Genomic DNA, 19,568 nt, shown 5'->3' with positions numbered 1-19,568 from the left:
TGCATGCCAGAGGCACATTGCTTCTTCTTCCTTTGTCAGTAAGGGAAAAGAAAATAAATTCATCCTCAGTCCTATTCTCATGCCTCCTGTATTACACTTATTTGCTTGGTTTTCTTCACTCTTCTCCCAAACTAGGATTCCTGGATGCTTTTTTTTTTTATCCTCTGGCATTCTTCCCACCTCCATGATACCTGCAATTCCTTCACCTTCTACTAGAACTCCAGTCTCCTCTCACTGCCTGTGCAAGTCTCCCAACCCTGTGCTCCATTTGACCTTCCTGGCCTCAGCCCTAAGGCAAAGTGCAAGTTCCAGAACTGGGTGTTTTTGGTGTTCTGGTTGCTGTGGAGTGCAAGGAAAGGGGCTTGAAAACTGAGTCAGAGCAAAAGCAAGTTGGCAGTGCTTCCCTTATTGATCACACAGGTGTGTCTGTAGTGAGATGGAAGCTGCTATCTTTGTCCAGCATAGGCACACTGCTACCATAGGGCATGCAGATTTGGGAACTGTCCTTACACTGTAGATGCAAAAAGTTTCCTCCTGTCTTTACTTGATGTTTCTTCTCTCTTTGAGGAGCTCCTTATGGAGGTTAATGGTTAGCAGGATCTGGCATATAACTGGGGAATTAAGCAACTTAGAATAGAGGAATGTTTTCAGAAGAATAAATAGGATATGGATGGCACACTTCCCTTTTTTTTCCATTGTAAGACATGTTCCATTTTTTAAAAACTTTCTTTAGTTTGCCTGGTTTAGGAACAGTATTTCTTCAACCTGGGAAGAGACAAAGGAGGGGAATTATTTTTATCTTTTTCAAGCAACGTATTTGTTATCATAGAAGTGTGAGGGGAAAGAAATTGCCTTTTTGTGCCTGGCAGGACATTTGCTATCATGTGCTTCTGGGAAACCCTCCATCCCTAAAGGAGTCTGAGAGGTTTCAGAAGGAGACAGAATTCAGCAAACCCACCTGCCATTCACTAATATATACTCAGTCTTTAGTTGCAGGGGACAGCTTTGAAGGTCTTATACAATTGTGCATTGCAAAGTTCCAGAGTTTATAGGCACCTGTCTGATGGTAGCATCAGTATGTGTTTTTGCTTTGTCCTTGCTACATTCATATCAATTTGACAGCATTTCTTCCTTTTTTAGCAGAGTGCTGTCTGCAGCTCCTTTTACAGTGCTTAGTTCCAGATCCCTGCTTTCTGCACATGTGGATGTGATGGAAATAGGCAAACTGGGAGCTGTCTCAGCTTTCAGTGCTGGTTTGCTGGAGGAGGCACTTGCTTTGATAGCCAGGGAAGCACTTCTTTTATGTGTTATGATTATGTATTATGGTTAGAAAATACACATGCCAGTTCTGGGATCCATATGCTACCTTATTTCTCTGACTCCAGCCTTTTCAGGATGGGCAAGCACCATACAAGCACAAGTCACTGAGAGCTGAGTAAATTTACAAGATGTTCTTGTTCTTTCTCTGCTCCAGGAAGCCTGTTTGTGGCCTGCCAAGCTGTAAGTACTCTACTTAATTTGGTGGAGTCTGCTGAAGTACTCCATTTGTTACCTGTGGAGCGTGTCAAGAGCTTGGTGACGTAAGTAAACTCTGCCTGTTCTGTGGTGCTTCATGGTTTTCCTTGGTAGAGCAAAAATTTGATTTGCCTTTATATAGGAGCTAATTAAATGCTTCTTTGTGTGCTCCCCATTCTGCATCGCTTCAGTATTGTGGTTATGTAATGGAGCAAAATTGTAGGCACTTTTTTTGGACAATCAGGTAAATGTAGTTCCTGGTCAGTGACATTTTCTCTGCAAACTGATGCTTTCTTAGCTGCAGGGTAGTGTGTCAAATAAGTTGGTTCTAGTTTTACCTTGGAGTGCTATACTGATTCTAGTTTTACTTTGGAATGCTACACTTAGTAATTCTGTGTTACATTATAATAATGAAAGAGACAGGTACAGCGCTTTCTAAACTGTGTCAAAAGCCTGAGTTTGCTGGTGGTGCTGGGATTCCGCCATGTCCTTACATATCCAAGTTTGTGCTTGCTCCACAATGGAAGAGATTTTGTATACTCCAATTTATTTATTTTGACTCTATTTAACTTATAATTAGCATAGAAAACTGCCTGGCTAAAGGGATTTAGGAAAACCATTAATTTCTCTCTATCATCTCCAAGTCTTTGGTGGCTTGAGCTTCAAAACATCCTGTTCATTTAGGAAGTTATGATGCTCATGTCTGAGGCATGATGGAGATAAAACAACTTGCCCAGATCAGGCAGGAATTATTGGCAGTGAGCTTTAGCCTAATGCTTTCCTGCCAGCTCTGGGCAGGGGATGTGAGACCTGCTTGGAGCAAGGGATGTAAGGTAGCAGAAGGAAGTTTTTCTGTGAGCAGACAGAATTCCTGGGGTCTTACCTAAGTCTGGATTATTTCTCTTCTGTTGATCACTGACAGAGCACCTGGGCAATAGCAGAAGCCCTCATGTGACCTATGCAGGTTTATTTTCTGCAGCTGTGTGTCCAGCATGCAAGTCTCAGCTTGACAAGCCTGATTAACACAAAAGAGGGATCTCATGCCTCTTGGGCTGTCATACATTTTGCAGCTGCAGGTCATTGTGCTGGTGAAGTCTGACTTCTCTGGCCTGATGGTGCAAGCAGAGTCTGAAATTGTGGAATTTTCCTTTAATGTTGTAGTTATCACTGCTGCCTTATTTTTAAATAGCATTGCTGTGCAATGCTTTCTGTATGCTAATAAAATCATCCATTGTTTTAGCACTTTCCCTTCAGACCCCTCTGCGTTGCTGTTGGCTGATCTTTATTACACGAGGCTGGCATTATGTGGCTGCCAGGAACCCCTTTCCCAAGGGAACCTAATGGACTTGTTTGAGAAGTTGCATCCTAATATTTCCACTGGTGTTTCCAAGGTAATATGCTGTTTTGAACACATGAAAAATCATTTGTATTTTAACAATAAAATATAAGTAAACTTAGTGAAATAATAAAATGTGAAAGGAGAAGCGTGAGACTGTGTAAAGCTATTACTTCCATAGTGTCTGCTTAGACCTGTGTCAATGGGGCATGAGTTAACAGAGGTTAACTGTTAGTCCTGTCAGCCTTGCCTCTTCCCTAGAGGTAAATCAGGGCAGGAGCATAACACATTCACTTCTAATTGCCTTCTAGACTACAGGAACTAATCTGTTTCTCAGCTCCAAGATGAACCTGGCGAAACCAGTGTGCTGTACCAGACACTAACCTCTCTGTAGGTGTGTATGTGTCAATTTATGTTGCCTGACATATGCTTCTGCTTGGAATAGGTCCGGCTGTTGACGGTTCGAATTCTAAACCATTTTGATAGTCCACCTCCTGCACAAATTGAGGTAAGGCTTAAACTTTTTATTCAGCATTTCAAAGCTATCTGTGTTTCGTGTTATGTGTGAAATTTTGTTCACTTTGCAGAAACAAAATGTTGAGGTAGAGGTGATCCTCTGCTTTTGTCCTTAAAATTCCAGTTTTATTTCTTTGTCCCCACCTCCTGGTGTTTTCAGATGTGTGCCTAAATGGTGGAAACTAGAGCAAGTCCTTTGACTTTGTTCTTTTTTCCAGAATGGCCGTGAGTCTGTATAGTTTAAGTACTTTTCAATGAGATAAAGGAACTCTAACAGAATTCATGTCACTTGTTTGTTCAGGGTGATGGCACAGGGGAATTCCAGCCAGTATTTGCCATATTGCTCCAAGCAGAACTTGTGCCAGCAACAGTGAATGATTACAGAGAGAAACTTCTCCATTTGAGGAAACTAAGGTGTGACATAGTGTGGCCTGCAATACCAAGTGGATCTTTGCAGGAGGTAAGGATTTATTGTCAAAAAGCAGTTGTCACATTCCTTTATTCTAAGAGAATGTTCTTATTCCATCACATGGATTGCGAAGTTTTTATGAGAATGCATAAAAAAATCAATTAACTTCCAAATTAGGTTTTAGAAAACTTACTTGTTAGTAGGGATCACAGCTCCCATTGTCCTCAGGAGTACTGTGTTTAGTAGAACAACAGTGGCATCTAAATAAATGGCCCACAGTCAGATTGATCTGGGTTTGATGTCATGGAAAGGAAGGCAGATGAATCCAGGGAGAAGCAAGTTGTGAGCAAATTTAAACTCATGACCTTGCCATGTCCTCAGTGTGGTTGAACATTGGTAGGACTCCCACTGGCCATGGGTGACCTCACTTCTGGATCCTGCTTCAGCAGGAAAGTCTTTTATGCCTGTGACTGTTAAGTGTCCTCTGCTGCTGAGCTAAAGGGGGCCTCACTTCCATGAGGAAGGACTGTAGGTCACTCCTTCTCCAGGTGGCTCAGCAAAGAGCCAGTCTAGATGACATGCCATTAGGCCTAGTGCAGTGAATATTTCTCTGGACAAACTTTCATCTTTCTGAGGCCCCTCATTTTGCTGTGGCAGCACTGAAGTTGGAGAGAGACAGTCCAGATCATCTGTGCTGAACTGTTTTTTTCTTATTCACGTTATTTTGGTATAGTTATGAGGTCTCAGTGTAGCTTGCAGTAGATGGGTTCTAGATTTCCACATGAAGCTATGAGACAAGGAATGATTATGTGTGTGATGTCCTTCATCTTTTGTAGCACTCCTGAAAACCTCTTTGATAAAGTTTCCTCTGAGAGGAAGAAAGGTTAGAGGAGCTTGGTTTTTACTGTTTATTGCATCTCAACAAGATGGTGCTGTATGTCGTTTTAGGTGCCTCTTCGGTATTTACTAGGAATGCTTTACATTAACTTCAACCCACTCTGGGATCCTGTAATTGAACTTATAACGTGAGTATATGCAGTTGGTTGCTGCAATCTGTAGTTGTCTCTCAGGACATTCCTTTCATTCTTCTGTGAACACAAGCTGAGGTAAAAAATGTCCAGTTTGGAGAGATTTGTGCATGAGAACCTTCATGTGAGATCTTCTGAAATAAATTTGATCTCTCAAATCTCAACTTATGTAGACACTTCCTGATTTTTCTTACTTTAAAGGGAACTTGTTACAAATACAGTCAAATAACATCAGAGTTTTTAGTCAGAGGTAGCAGGATTTGATTAACGTTTCAGAAATGCTTAAAGGAACAAGAAGTCTCTCTGTTTCCTCATCTGCCAACTTTTTTGTCCTTACTGGAAAACCTCTAAATCCTACTAAAGAGTAGGGAAGTCTTACCATGGTGGAAAAATTAGTGACTTCTTTCAGCATGACTTTATCTTCTTTTTTATTCCTCCCTCTGTTGTACGATTAAAAAGGATGGGATTTTCCTCTTCAAACCAGTGAATTAATTTTAAAAAAATTAAACCAGCTCTTCAGAAGATATGTCCATGGTGATTCTTCCTTTGATTCTATATGATTTGCTGTACAGAAGTCAGTAGAAAGCTCAAGAACATTTTTACACAATTTGAGTTCATTTGAAGTCATGGGATACAACCAGATTATTTTAATAACAATTGACATTTGGGATCCATGAGAAAAGGCAAGGAAGTGCTACAGCTGCTTTGTGCAGATGTCCTGTCCCTGGACAGCCACATTAAAGCAGTGATCAAAGCCTTTGATTGCGGTAGTTGTTAACTAGCTGAGTGACGCTTGCCTGTTCTTATCTTCTCTCTAATTTCATGCTGTATTCTGCTTTGTTAGTTCTTATGCAAAGGAAATGGAGAATAAACAGTTCTGGAAGGTCCTGTATGAACATTTGGAGAGGGCTGCTACCTATGCTGGTAAGTCACCTTTCCTAAGCGTGGTTATCATAGTAACCCATCTAATGGTGAATTATTTGGCTGTTTTTCATGTGCCCCAAATTTATGTGATGGGGGAATTAAGAACCAGTACTACTGTCATGTCCAGGGCAGTAATGGAGAGGCTTGGGAGGAAGCTGTATCTCCTGTCCTAAACACCAAGCAGTAGATGGAAAAGGACCACCTGCATTACGGGGGGGAGTTGCAGGTTGTGGGAAACCATGCAGCAGTTTCATCTTTGCTTAAGGTTGGTGCTGCTCAGACTGGTCAGGAGCAGTGACAAAATCAGTGTAATGATGCAGACCATCTTCGTTCTCTGTGGAATTTCTGCAGACAGTCCTTGTGCTCTTGAGGTTTACCTATGGGTATATGCAATCTAATATTTCAATACAGAGTCAGAAGTATGCAGCCGTTTGTGAACTTCCCTCTTACTGAAGGGAACTGAGCCCAGCTGAGAAGTGCCAGGGTTTCAAGGTATCCTAGAAGGCTGTCTAAGCAATGTGTGTCTTTCAGATCAATGTAAAACACAGTTGTGTCTAAACAGGTGCATGTCACCAAATTAATTACTTTTGTAATGGGGGATGGATTCCTTGCTACTGGTGATTATGAAGTAACCTAAAAAGATGTTCTTAACTCTTCTGTAGAAATGGAGCTACAAAATGAACTAGATGAACAGGAGGAGGGCATTGCTGAAACAGAAAGTGAGAAGATGCCAGAAGGAGAGGTGGGGACTGTCTTTCTGGAGCAGCTGAGGAGTAGAACAGATTGCAGTGAGCGGCTGGACCACACAAATTACCGTTTCCTACTGTGGAAAGCACTGGATAAATTTCCAGACAGAGTGGAGCCTCGGTCGAGGGAACTTTCCCCACTTCTTTTGAGATTCATTCGGTAAGTAAGATTTACTTTTCAGTTGAGTGGACACATTGCTTTCAATGTGTTGCTGAGCTTTAAGATTGGTTATCCCATTACAGACTTTATTTCTTGAATGCATGGCTGATGACATGTCTGTTTCCAGTTGAGATAACCTTTTAATTGGAACGTGGATTCTGTTAGAAACTAAGCAGGCTGAAATGAAACTTAAAGTAGGTCTCTGCTGCTCAGTCTCTTTTCATTGACTTGCCATTATCACAGTCTTGTTACTCAGTCACAGAGTGATTTCACTGGAAATAAAGTTCCTCTTTCATGAAAACATGCTTTAATTTGGAATCACAGAATACCAAAGTATTTCCCCCCAGGATGGGGAAAATACTGATTTTGTTAGAGGCTGATTCAAATTCCTGCCCCTGGAGGGAAAGCAGTGGTGTGCTTGCATATGTGTGCACATGTCAGAGAGTATGATGGACAATAAGATGTTATAATAAGAATGGTGAGGTTTTTAGTTGTTGTTGTTGCTGCCCTGTAGCCTTGAAAAATGTTATGCTTCTTAATTCCTTCCTTCTTTTTTTAAAACACAGAAATGAGTACTACCCAGCAGATTCCTTAGTGGCTCCATCTCAGGATCTCAGAAGGAAAGTTAGTGGCACCATAGCAGCAAAACAAATGCCAACTGAAGAGGTGAATGATGTTGCTATGGAGGAGGAGGAGGAGGAGGCGGAGGAAGAAGAAAAGGAAGAAGGGGAACCAATTAGTGTAGGAGTACTGAAAAAGAAAACAAGAAGAGCTGCTGCTAAGTAAGTATTTTTAGTTTTCCCTTTTGCTAGTGCATTCATGGAAAGGCAGGTTCAGCATCTCACATTGAGATACAAGTTGTGGTTTTGTATATATTATTTTTTTCTTTTGCTTTTACTTCATTGTTTCTCGGTGGGTTACAAGTCAGAAATTCCACCTCTACAGTACTAAAAATCTAAATATATCGCCCAGGTTTTATCATTATCTTGCTTACCTGCTTACCAATCTGTGGTGTATTTTACTTTAGACAAAAAAAAGTGTAGTAGTCTGAAGTTTTCAGAGACTCTTGTACCTGAATTCCCTGGTTTCTCTGTGTATATCTGTTAGTCTTTGAAAACTGTGGGCATTGCCAAACACTTCAAAAAATCAGACTGTTTGTTTAAGTATTCTAATATTTGGATACTGCCATTTCCTGCCCATTATAAATCTTGTCGTCTTAGGGACCAAGGTTTTTATTTGGTAGACTACAGGTGCATATTGCTGAATGTCATTGTTGCAGTGCTGAATACATGGAGAAAGTTGCTCTTTGTTTGAATTCTCCCCAGTGATGACCTCTTTCAAATACCCCTTACAAATACAGCACAACGATTTTGCAAAGGATGGCCCTTGTAATGACAGAGAACTCCAAAATGTCCCCTTATATATTGGGACAAGACAAGTATTTGATATGTGACCTAAAGTGTCATTTCATCCCAGGTGTCCTATGAGTATTTAATTTTTTTCCCAGATTCTGGCTTCTATCTTCAAGTTATCAGCAATTAAAATACAGTGACAGTTCAAGATATTTTGTTGTTTTCCCAGCCTCCATGTCAAAACATCCACGTGGAAACATTAGCTCCCAGTAGCTGTAACAAAGGCATAAAAGATTTACCAGAGGTGTGTTAATGAGTTGCGGAGTGACCTCCCTTCCCGGGTGAGGCCTGTGCCAGGGGGGACTCCTGGGAGTGTCCTGGGAGGCCTGGCTGAAGCAGGGAGGGTGCACACCTGCCCTGGGCTCCCTGTGGGGTTCCTGGAAGGTGTCCTACTCCTCCCTTGTCTGTGCCCAGCCATGGAGAAAGGTCAAGTGTCGGGAGGGTTCAGTGTAAATTAGCAGGGGGAGCAGTTGAATGAGGACAGCTTCTACCAGTCTCACAGCACACATGGTAGAGGAGATTTCACACCTTCCTTATCCTGGTCTTTTCTGTCCCTTTCCATGAAGAGGAGGTGGGGCAGATGTGAGGTGACCCTGGCAGCGCTAGAGGAACTGACTCCCGTCTGTCCTTGCAGCCCAGTGTTAAGTCCAGTACAGTCTGTGGCTGAATGCAGCTCATCACACTGGTATGAGCAACATGGGCACCAGTTAGGGACAAGTGAACAAACAAAGAGATAAATACAGAATTTTGGTTTTCTAGGCTGGGCTGGCAGAGAGAAGTAAGCTGCATCCTGACTGTACCCCTTTCTCATGAAAAAACTGAGCCTACCCACTGCTACTGAAGTAAAGGCATTCTCTGTGCAGTGAAGTCACAGCTGGAAGGAGCTGCTTAGGGAATAGGACACCTCTTGCTATGTCTGAAATAGTGCCGAGGACTTGGGATCCTCTTCTGTTGTTTTTTGTTTTCTTGTTTATGAATTTTAATTAAAGTTCTCTGCTTGTTTGTCTCCTGGATACTTAAAAAAAAAAAAATTGTGTTGTTTTGCAGGCAACTAATAGCCCACTTACAAGTTTTCTCAAAATTCTCAAATCCTCGTGCATTGTATCTGGAGCAGAAGTTGAATGCCTTGTATACCCAGGTGAGGCTATTTGATTACTTTTAGAATTGTTACTAATAAATTAACTCTTAGTTGAGTGCAGTGTCTAGTACTAGCTAAACTTGTCATTTTCTGAACTCAGCTATGATGGCTGGAAAAGGAGCTGTCCTTCAGAGGACTTCCTAACAGGCATCACTTGAGATGAGCCCCTTAGGCAAAGACCTGCTTTAAGATACTTGGCTCAGTTTGCCAGGAGTGACACTTGCAAACAGATCTGTCAGCAGACAAGAAGTAGTCTTTGGCAAGGAGAGTGGAAGTTCTCCCAAGTCTTTGGAAGAGTGGCTGCAGAGGATATCTGTTTCACTTCCTGTAGGATCTGGAGGAGTATTTAAAATCCAAAGCTTGGGGAAGATCTGAGGTTTGTATTTGTCCTATAGTGTTTTGTGTACTAAGAGTATGGCCAGTATGTACAAGAGATCATCAAGCATCAAAAAAAGGATTTTCTTCTTAAAAAATATTAAATTTGCTTAATTCTTTTCTGAGGGATTTCCCTGAAAGAATTGTGGAAAGTATGGCTTTGAAGGGGGATTCTGAGTATTTATTTTACAATCCTGAAAACAGTTTTGGTTTTTAATTTTACAGGGTTGTGTTGGTTCCCAGTTTGTGAATTTGTTCAGGTCATTAGGGTTTGCTCTCACTGTTCCCAGTTTGTGTTTTCTGAGTCTGTGGGTGTTGAAAGCTCAATTCCTTAGTCCGTTAGAATTTGATAATCTCTCTTAGACATTCACTCTGTTTCAGTCTATCTCAAAGTATTGCTTAGAAAAACAGTTGATCCATGTGTTTGCTTTCCTGTGTTCTTAGCAAAATATTGGACAGTTGTGTAAAGGTCAAATCACTTTGGGAAGAACAGCCTGGCACAAGAAGAAAGAATACTTCATCACTTACTGTTTGCATTTCTGTGTCTTAATATATGCATTGTCACGGCTGATGTGTCCATCTGGCGTAGGGACATCATGGCAAAGTGACCTTGGATGACACTTGCCTGTGCTATTTGGTGTGAGACTGAAGGACTGATAAAGATACTGCCTGAGGAAATGATCTGTATTTCTCAACTTCTTTTCCCTGTCCTAATGAATCTCAGGATCACAGAATATGCTGAGTTGGAAGGGACCCATCAGGACCATTGAGTCCAGTTTCTGGCCCTGCACAGTACACCCCAAGAATCAAACCATGTGTCTGAGTGCATTGTGCAAACACTAACTCAGATAGTCTTGGTGCTATGACCACTACTTGGTGTTGTTTAGTGCCTAGGTTATGAAGTCATGGTCAAGAGAAGGTGAATCTCAGTGAGACTTTGCATACCAAGTCTTCCAAATAGTTTGTGTTTGTCACAGGAAAGAAATACAGGTATCTTGGAATGGTTTGGGTAGTCTCCTTTTTAATCCAGTCTTCTTAGATACACAGCTGATAACTGGTTTTGATGATAAATGCATACTCAGAGTGGTTCAAAAGACAGCTATGAAGAAACAAATACTATAACTGTCCTGTGTAGATAGGAAGGAAAAGTATGAACTATCAGCAGCCATGCCCCTTTTTATGAGTGGCAGTTGTGCATGTACATCTTGGTTTTATACTGGCAACACGTACATTCTGCTTCCATTTGAATAATTTAGTCCAAAACCTGCTTGAGCTGGTAGCCTTTGGGTTGTTTCACTATTTTCAGTAAGCACTTCTGTCTCCTAGATAGGGACTCATTTTCTTTGTTTTGTTCTTTGCAGTTACTGTCTCATCAAGACCAGAATGTACAGAGAATAGCTCTTGACTGTATAATGACATACAAGCATCCTCATCTACTGCCATACAGGTAAAAGCTTTTATATTATTTTAGTGTTGGTGAATGAGCCTGCTTCGGGGTCAGTTTTATTTGGGGTCCTGTATTTGTTGAAGACCTATATGTAAAGTTTAACTTTAGCCAGCTGTATGTTTTGTATCTAAGAGAGGAAATCAGGTCTTGAGGCTGATCAGTGTCTCTTTTTTGTTTAGAGAAAAATAGCAACACTTGCATTCTGTCCCAGAATAGTGTCAGTAATGTTATTAGTTCCATCATTTTCAAAGACGTCTTTTGTGCTGATGATTTATAACCACCCAAAGAGAGGGACAGCATAAAACTGTAGTTTATGGTTAAATAATTTCTTTGGAATATGTCTAGGACTTACTTGTCTACATAATTAGCTTCAACTCGCTGGCTTTTAAAATATTTTTTTTTTTCATAAAAGGGTGATACTTTAATATTTTGTATATGGCAAGGATAGATAAATAGAGATACAGATACAGATGCATCTGTGTGTCTATCTGTCTATTTTTATAACCCTACCTGCTCTTTATTTTAAGAAAATAATGTTTATTACTCTCAGGGAGAACTTGCAAAGGCTACTGGAGGATAAGAGCTTTAAAGAAGAGATAGTCCATTTCAGCATTTCTGAGGAGACCACAGTAGTAAAAACAGAGCATCGACCAGATCTCATCCCTGTTCTTATGAGGTGTGTTCTGAAGTGTGAGTTCAAAAGCTTCATGGCAGACTACCATGAGCAAGCAGAGAGAAGTAAAGCTGCTTCTCATTTTGAACAGTTGAGATAAACCCATGGTTAGTGGTATAGTTTGATTTCATTTGTGTTACTCTGTATGGTTTCCTTATTAACACATTTATGCAATGTGTTATGCAAATGGTGTTTTCTTTAAAAGCAGCATTTTGGTACATACTGTTTCTACTAAGGATTACAGAGAACTGTGAGGACTTTTCAGTTCACTGAGTATTGCCAACTATTTGCAGTGGTGCAAATTATCCTGCAAGGTAACCATTTTTGTACCTGAAGTTTCCAGCAGAGCTTCCATGGTAGTAGCAGAAGCTGATCTTTCACTAAGATGTTTTTGGACAATATGTAGTAGTTCAGTGGAGACCCTGAAGGGAGGAAGCCCTTTCACTAGAGATTATTTTTAAACTGAGTTTCTCCTGCAGAATAAGAGGCTGGAGAAACAGATGGCTTGCTGAAAGCTAATGCAACCTCTTTTTGGTTCTTGAAGAATTCTCTATGGCAGAATGAGAAACAAAACAGGAAGCAAAACGCAGGGCAAATCTTCAGCGAGCATTCGCATGTCAATCGTTCTGCGATTTCTGGCCGGCTCACTGCCAGAAGAGATACGGATGTTCTTGGATCTACTCTTTGAAGCTGTGAAGCAATTCAGTAATGGTAAGTAGGCCATAGAAACTGGGGGTGTGGTATTTCCTGACCTGTAGAGATGTGGGAGGATAAATATGCTTAGTGCTGTTATGTGCTTCAGCTTGTCTCTTAACCATGCCTGGAAAGTACAAAAGTAAACTAGGTAAAAAGGACTAGGTTTCCCCTGAGTTTCTCCTAACAAAACACAGTTGCTCTGTTTTATATATCTAAGGTCAGAAAAATGGGACAACTTGCCACAGCTGTGCAAGTAAGCTGTAGCAGGCCAGGAGTGGGTAGTGACTGTCATTATAGGCTAGCCTGAGTATCATGGCAGTAAAGAGAGCTTGTAAAGTGCTCTGATTCTGTAGCAGTGGGAGACATCTGAGTGTCAGAGAGATGGAAACACAGAGCTGTTCTTATTTAAAAATCTGACTGTGAGGATCTATAATTTAGGGCCAAATTCCACTATTTTTCACTGAAAAAATATTCTTGGTAGTGAGTGTCTTCATGGTGCCTCCCTAGATAATTTGCTGTTCCTTTGCCTATCACAGGGTCTTGCCAGACTGCAGTCCTTCAAAGTATGTCAGAGCTGGATTTAGCTAAAGTCCTGCCTCTTGGGCGTCAGCATAGCCTCTTCAACAGTCTAGAAGTTGTGTTGAAAAATATGGGACATTTGATCCAGCAATACCTGCCTGAAATTCTACAGATTATTCTCTGCATGACTGCTGTGGTATCCTGCATCCTCCAGCAGAGAGAGAAGGTACAGTATATGCAAACGATATATAAACATGTAAATTAAGTTCCTTTCTCTCCTCCTCCTCTGAGCTTACACGTACAAACAGCTTTAATGATTCAGGTAAAGATAAGTTGAATGCCATTGTGGAGTGAAGCTTATCAATGAGAAGTCTGTCAAAATAGAGGCCAGTGGTGAAGGTGGCTCAAGCAGTGCAGGCAGAGTTAATGTATTTAGAAAACTGATTTGAACTGTGTTTTTGTTTGAGTTACTGAAGAGAGTTGAAGGTGGTCTCCGTGCATTGTTCCTACCTGTTGTGTGGAGAGATGGGCATGAGAGAGAGATAAATGTTCTGTTGTAAACATGTAACAAGATTTTATGGCTGGAAGTTGAAATTTGCCTTATAGATGGAGTTTCTTGGCTGCAAGGATAAAACATTTGAGCAGGGGAAGGAGAGGTTTAAAGTTCCTTGCCTGAAGATGTTAGAGCAAACCCTGTCCTTGAGGTGTTTTGTTGCAGTGCTAGACCTCAGTGGAGCTCAGCATTGTGGTGATCACAGTGATTATCTACTCTGAGTTTCTTCTGTCAAGGGACACAGGAAGGATGTGGCACCAGCCATGCTTTCAGCACACTAGAAGCATCTTCAGCTCTGTACCAGGAGTAGTCATACTAATCCAGTCTTACCATCTGGGTCTTAGCCAGGTATCTGCAGAGCATTGCAAATGTTTTTTTTCCCTTGCTGAGCAATGGCTGTACATGCAGAAGGGGTCAGGTGAGGAAAATGTCCTGTTAAAAGATTGGTTGCACCTAAAGGTGGGGCGTGCTGGGTTATTGCTGCCCTGTATGCAGGGAGGCAGCACAGACATCCCTGAGCTCTAGTCCAGCTACCTGGGGTCTGGTGCCAGCTGCTCAGAAACTGTAACACTGAGCCAGGCTTTTCTGTCTTCCTGGTGCACAGCCTGCTCATACTTTAGGTGGGAAACACGCAAACTGCACAGTTGTCATCATCACTGTAGTGCTGAAAGGAATTAGGAGACGATGGACTGAACAAGTGGGAATGGATGTTTTGTTACCATGAGCATCTTCTTACCAGGACCCAGCTGTAAGCATTTGAGGCTAGAACTTGATTAAGAAAAAATCCATCCAACAAAGCAAGTCTTTGCAGTAGGCAGTATCCAGAGTCTCATAGTTTCCTGTGGGCTATACAGAACCTTGCAACTGTCTTAATTTATGAAGAGGATGAGCAAATTTGAGGACATCAGCGCCCCACAGTCTGACTTCAGCAGTGCATTGCATATGCCTACATATTTTCAATGTGGTCAGGAGACAGGAGTTCTAAAAGGTGCTTCATTAAGTGTTAGGAAAGCCACATTTTGCCACAGTTGCTACAGTAATCCTGTCATGGTTGTGTAATGTCAGGAGTGACAGTCTGTTGTTTGTCTGAACTTAATTTAGCACTTCATTAGCCCAGGGGCTGTTAAAAGCTCAAGGAAGAGTGTGAGAAATCTGTTTATCTTGACTAATAATTAGAAGACATTCTTGGAGTTTGAGAGTAATTTATTGCAGAGTGATACTGCCTGGAGAGTTAAACATCAGCTTTGACCACTTTAAGACAAGTTATTAATTTACTATTTCCTACTGATTGTGTTCACTATCAAGTTTCTTTGTCCTCTCAAAGGCTTGATCTCAGAGAACTCTTACGGTGATCGAACAGTGGGAAACCCAAAATTACTTTTCTTGGAGGTCACCAATAGTATCCTGGTTTGGGCTTTCTTTGGGCTTTCAAACAGTGAATTTGCCACCTGGAAGCTGATTGCACTCTATTAGTAAACATTCAGTATAGCTTGGGAGGTCCTGTTGCAAGAGCTTGATCAGTTCCTTATCTACCATCTCCTCTTTGTCTTTTTTACCTGTGATTTTGGATTGTGTGTGGTGGATCATGGTATGAACTGGAGACCCAGAAGAGCTCCAGTATTAGACAGTGGCTTTTATTTGCTCTCATGTGGCTCTGTTGTTTCTAAGGCTGAAGTTCATTACCTCTTGCACTGTGGAGCTACTTCATGTGCTTGTGCTGTGAGCTGCTTTGCACAGTATGGAGATAATTTAGATTACTCAGGTCAAGATTTCTCTCAGGGAGGAGAGTCAGAATGCAGCAGTGCATGAATTTCTTTATTGAAATGTTTTTCCCAAGAAACGCTATGGAACATAACCACTAAATGGGTACAGGAAGCACCTTCCTGTAACCAAATGCTATAGTACCCACTCTACTCTGCTGGAAGACATAATTCTTCCCTTCTCTGTTCCTCCCTGCTTCTCTTCGTCTGTTGATTTATTTTCTTACCAGAAGATCTTGGTGTTCAAAGTACAACTTCACTTTGGAGAGCTGATTTGGGTCCTTTCAAGTGTAGAACAGAATTGTTTAAGTATCAAAGTTGGAAATCTAATTAATTGTGGTGTAGCTTTCTGCATTGTGTCCAAAAGGGGCAGATGCTACTGGGTTAAACCTATCAGCATAGATTTTTTTATGAGCTGAAGGAGTCCTGTGTGACTCAATGCAGGAACAGGCAGGCCCCTTTCAGAAAAATTTCAGTCAGCTCTGAGATGTGGATTGCTACTGTGAACAAATTACAAGAGAAAACAGAAGTTTCTGCAAAGACTGTATCTGGATGTGGTCAATGAATTGCTGGATTTAATTTCAGAGCAAGTAGTTAGTAGTTGTTCTGCCAAGGGTTGGGTTTTTAGTTTTTTTGTTGTTTTTTTTTTTATAGGTCCAACCTAGGTTGATTAATCCACTGAAGAATTTGAGACGTCTTGGTCTCAAGCTTGTGGCAGAGTTTTTTTCTGATAATGAGACCTACAGCTTTAGTGTAGAAGAGATTGATGCAGTTTTCCATGCTGTGGTATGGCCTCAGGTAAGCATTTCTTGTTTTTCCAAATAACTTGTTTGAAACATGTACCATGCAGAAAACACCTGCTGTACTGGAGTCAATCATGTCTGCCGTCTGTCACTAGACTGATGTGGCCTTGGACAGATTCTGGCATTTCAGTGTGTCTGTGCAAGGCCAATTTCTTGGCTCGTGTCTGATTAGTCCTGGAATAAGCAAGTCACAAATTAAAGTACAAATTAATTAATCTGAATAAGATGGATGCCATTTCTTTGTTCTTTAACCACAGAAGCAGACTTCTTCCCTAGATGCTTCAGGGAAGCTAAATAATACAAGTCATTTCTAGGTGCACTTTGCTGCTTTTCTGTGTGACAGTTGTTGGGTAGGGACTGCAGAAAAAAATGGTGCTGCAGGAAAGGAAGGACCCAGCAGGGTCTGTAGGCTATGTGGTCTTGTGCCTACTTCCAAGAGTTCCATGTGAGCACAGTGACAAAGCACAGGCTTGTGGCTTTTATAAGAGAAATTCAGATCACCTCTGAGCTTGGAAAATGCACTGCTGTGAGATAGAGAACACAGAATTTAAAATTAAACTGTGTTGTCTTTGTCAGTGCAGTGGCTCTGGGTTTGTCAGGGAGTGCCTGTAACAGCTGCTGGGTTGTCTCTGCTCTAAAAGCAGTTGTGTCCATGAAAAGGTTAACTGAGTAAGAGGGGCTTACTCCAGGAGTGCTCTTCTACAGAGGCTTTTGAGGTATCCAAATGTCCAACTTCCTTGGAGCAGAAAAGCCTGCTAAAGAGCACTGGTATAGTCTGTGAAACTGCAGAGCTGCTTCTCTAGACATTGTGTTTGTTTACTCCTACATTGTTTCTCTGCTCTACCAGTAGCAGTATGTGATGTGTAGTATGGTTGTGTGGACAAACAGTAAATAAAAGAAAACCAGGCAGTGCATATAGCTCTGTATTGCACTGGGCTGAGCAGCAGGGAAGTGCATGTTCCATGGAGTCTTCTTATAGCCGGGGTGCTACATGGGAAAAGCAGTGAACATTTATTGCAGTTCCAGGGCAGTCCAGGCTTTAAATCAGCAAAACACTTAAAGCTTTCAGGGAGCACAGTGTTTGCAAATTCTGAGTAACTGAACAAGATGTACTATTGTCACAAAATAGTTAGAATGCCTCTTGTCCTTATGTATGTCAGGAAGACAAATGGTTTTGAAGCTTGAATGGTAGTATGATCCAGAAGCTCCCTCTGGAGTCTTTTCTGGTGAACTTCATGAAGATTTGGTTTTGGCAAAAGTATCGTTTTGACTTGTGTGCTTTCCTTTTTTAAAACCAGAACTGAGGTGTGTAAAAACTCGTGGAGAGGACAAATTGTTTTACGCCTGTTGAACCTGCGGTTGGAGTTTGCTGTTGTTCATAGCCCAGGATTTTGCTGCTGAGGCTTCTTAGCCTGCACAGCAGCATTCCTGTGGGATTGGATTAATGGTTTACTCTCCATTGTATATCATCCAGGAAATCTCTGTTTTATGCAGGGCAGTAGTATTACCAGCTTTTGAGACAGGAGAAGATTTCTAAGATCCTGGCTATGATGGTCAGACTTAGCTTCTTTTCTGTTATACTCAGGTCTTGAGCAAACTGAGCTAGTCCAAACCCCACATGCACCATTCTGCCACCCCTGGGTGTACTGGAGCCTGCTCTGCCTGTGTGCTCAGTAGTGGTGCCCTGGTGACAGTCCAGCGGTGGTCACAGTGGAAACCCACCTGTGTGACTTGGGTGGAGCTTGTTGGGTCATGGAGTGGCAGAGAGGAGGGTGCACTGGGTCACCTTAGCCTGTGTCCAGTGGTGAAGGAGCAGCAGCTATCCTGTGTGGCTCAGGCAAGGCACCTCTGAGGTGGGGTTGTTTTGGACACAGAACCCTGTTAGACGGTCCCATTCATGAGATGCAGTACAGTGTTCCAGCCTCTCCAGTGAGGCCATGGAGATACAGACCAGGTGCTGCAGTCAGGACATAGGAAGTGGGGGAGAAGTGAGTTTTGGGTGCTGTAGTTGAGATTTCATAGGTGTGTCTGGGAGAGGTTGCTAAGTCTCTGTGGCAAATGTGAGGCATCATGCGAATCCACTTTCAAGGGGAGGACAAAAGTGGCAGCTGGAATACTATATAAACAGGGGTGCAATGATCTAAGAGTTATTTGACAAATATTGAGGAAGTTGGGAAATTATTTTATAAAAGGTTGAAATTACTTAGTAAAAATGGTAAACTATAGAATGTGAGGTCTTTGTTAAGAGATGAGGTTTTTAAAGTGGCTTTACTTAAATGTGTTGCATTGGTGTATGATTTTTCTCTCCTTTAGGTCTGCAGATTGGCTTCAGAGAGTCAGTATTCTCCAACTTTCCTGCTCAAACTCATTCACACTTGGAGTAAGAACCCCAGGTAAGAGTTCTTCTGGCAAACAAGCCTAAGTACATCTGAATACATAAAACACAAGGAAGAAGAGCACACTAACAGGCTGTGAATAATTGCGTCCAGAACCATACTTTCTTTTTCTGTTAGACTCTTATTCTTTTGATAGCAGTCAAAGCAGCTGGGAAGCTTTCCAGTTTATGCGAGAACTCACTTTTTAATAGGCTGCTTTTCCCATATATTTATGCATATATATTTAAGCACATATGCAGCCCAAACCAACTCACAGGTGAGGAGGAGGTCTGACTTCTTAGAATATGTCTATCTTGACCAATGACTTCTTAGTCTTGTGAGGTGGGAAGTCAGTTTTGCAATATATAATTTCATTCATGTTTTTGTGAGTCTCTATTTCTTTCTCTTTTATGAAACAGTATGGGCAAGTTCAGCATAGATTCTGTGGCTGAGAGTCTGTTACTGAAAATTGTAAAAGATCTTTCTTTGATTCAGACACTGTGAGAAGTTCCAGCTCAACTATCTTGAGTGATTTTTGCCTTTTCCACAGACTCACTATTTTTCTTTTGCTAAAGTACCTGGTGTTTCTTTTGGGACACCTCATTGGTAGGCATGAAGACCTTATGTACAAACTTCTGTTGAAAATGGTGTTGGATCACTGCGTTAGGAGCAGATTAAGAGGAGACTCAGGCTGTGGAGAAAGGATTAAAAAAGGGACTTGATAACCTCTCAACCTCCATTCATTGTATTTTTCATGACACTGTTCTGGTTTTTGTGCACTTTTTTCTTGGTCGAAGTGGAAGACAGTCATTAATTTTTGTGTGGCTTCTCATACAAAAGAATTATAAGCTGAAAATTCTGAATCTAATTTTCAGTGAACTTTTTTATAATCTCTGAATTATTCTCTCAGGTATTTCCCTTTGCTGGCCAAGCAGCAGCCAGATCATCCAGAGAGTGATATACTGACAAATGTGTTTGCCGTGCTGTCGGCCAAGAACCTGTCTGAGGCCACATCCAACCTTGTGATGGACATTGCTGATAGCCTTCTCAACAGCCCAGATTTTGAACCCACGGAGCAGGTTTCCAGTTTGAGCGTGACTGACTGTGTTGTCGTGGCCGCTGGAGACGTGACAGAAGGTATGCCTGCCTGAGAGTTCTGAGAGACCTGTGCTTTAGATGCAGG

The 19,568-nt window shown here is 41.6% G+C and overlaps 1 protein-coding gene across 1 annotated transcript in view; it reads left to right on the top strand.

Moving 5' to 3' along the window:
• Positions 1-19,568, top strand: part of UTP20 (UTP20 small subunit processome component) — a 63,987-nt gene that overhangs the window by 18,018 nt on the left and 26,401 nt on the right. Inside the window, exons 15-30 of the mRNA XM_086885803.1 lie at positions 1,475-1,580; positions 2,756-2,906; positions 3,297-3,359; positions 3,669-3,827; positions 4,725-4,801; positions 5,649-5,728; positions 6,391-6,634; positions 7,201-7,416; positions 9,094-9,184; positions 10,921-11,006; positions 11,557-11,682; positions 12,224-12,390; positions 12,912-13,120; positions 15,862-16,005; positions 18,324-18,403; positions 19,296-19,522. Of these exons, the coding sequence (XP_086741929.1) occupies positions 1,475-1,580; positions 2,756-2,906; positions 3,297-3,359; positions 3,669-3,827; positions 4,725-4,801; positions 5,649-5,728; positions 6,391-6,634; positions 7,201-7,416; positions 9,094-9,184; positions 10,921-11,006; positions 11,557-11,682; positions 12,224-12,390; positions 12,912-13,120; positions 15,862-16,005; positions 18,324-18,403; positions 19,296-19,522 (2,226 nt within the window). The remainder of the gene's footprint in view (positions 1-1,474; positions 1,581-2,755; positions 2,907-3,296; positions 3,360-3,668; positions 3,828-4,724; positions 4,802-5,648; positions 5,729-6,390; positions 6,635-7,200; positions 7,417-9,093; positions 9,185-10,920; positions 11,007-11,556; positions 11,683-12,223; positions 12,391-12,911; positions 13,121-15,861; positions 16,006-18,323; positions 18,404-19,295; positions 19,523-19,568) is intronic.

Source organism: Cyanistes caeruleus, chromosome 4 (genome assembly GCF_971803275.1).
Source record: "Cyanistes caeruleus chromosome 4, bCyaCae1.hap1.1, whole genome shotgun sequence".
NCBI classification, from domain to species: domain Eukaryota; kingdom Metazoa; phylum Chordata; class Aves; order Passeriformes; family Paridae; genus Cyanistes; species Cyanistes caeruleus.
The sequence above is the reverse complement of the archived record's forward strand: the minus strand, read 5'-3'. Positions and strand labels throughout refer to the sequence as shown.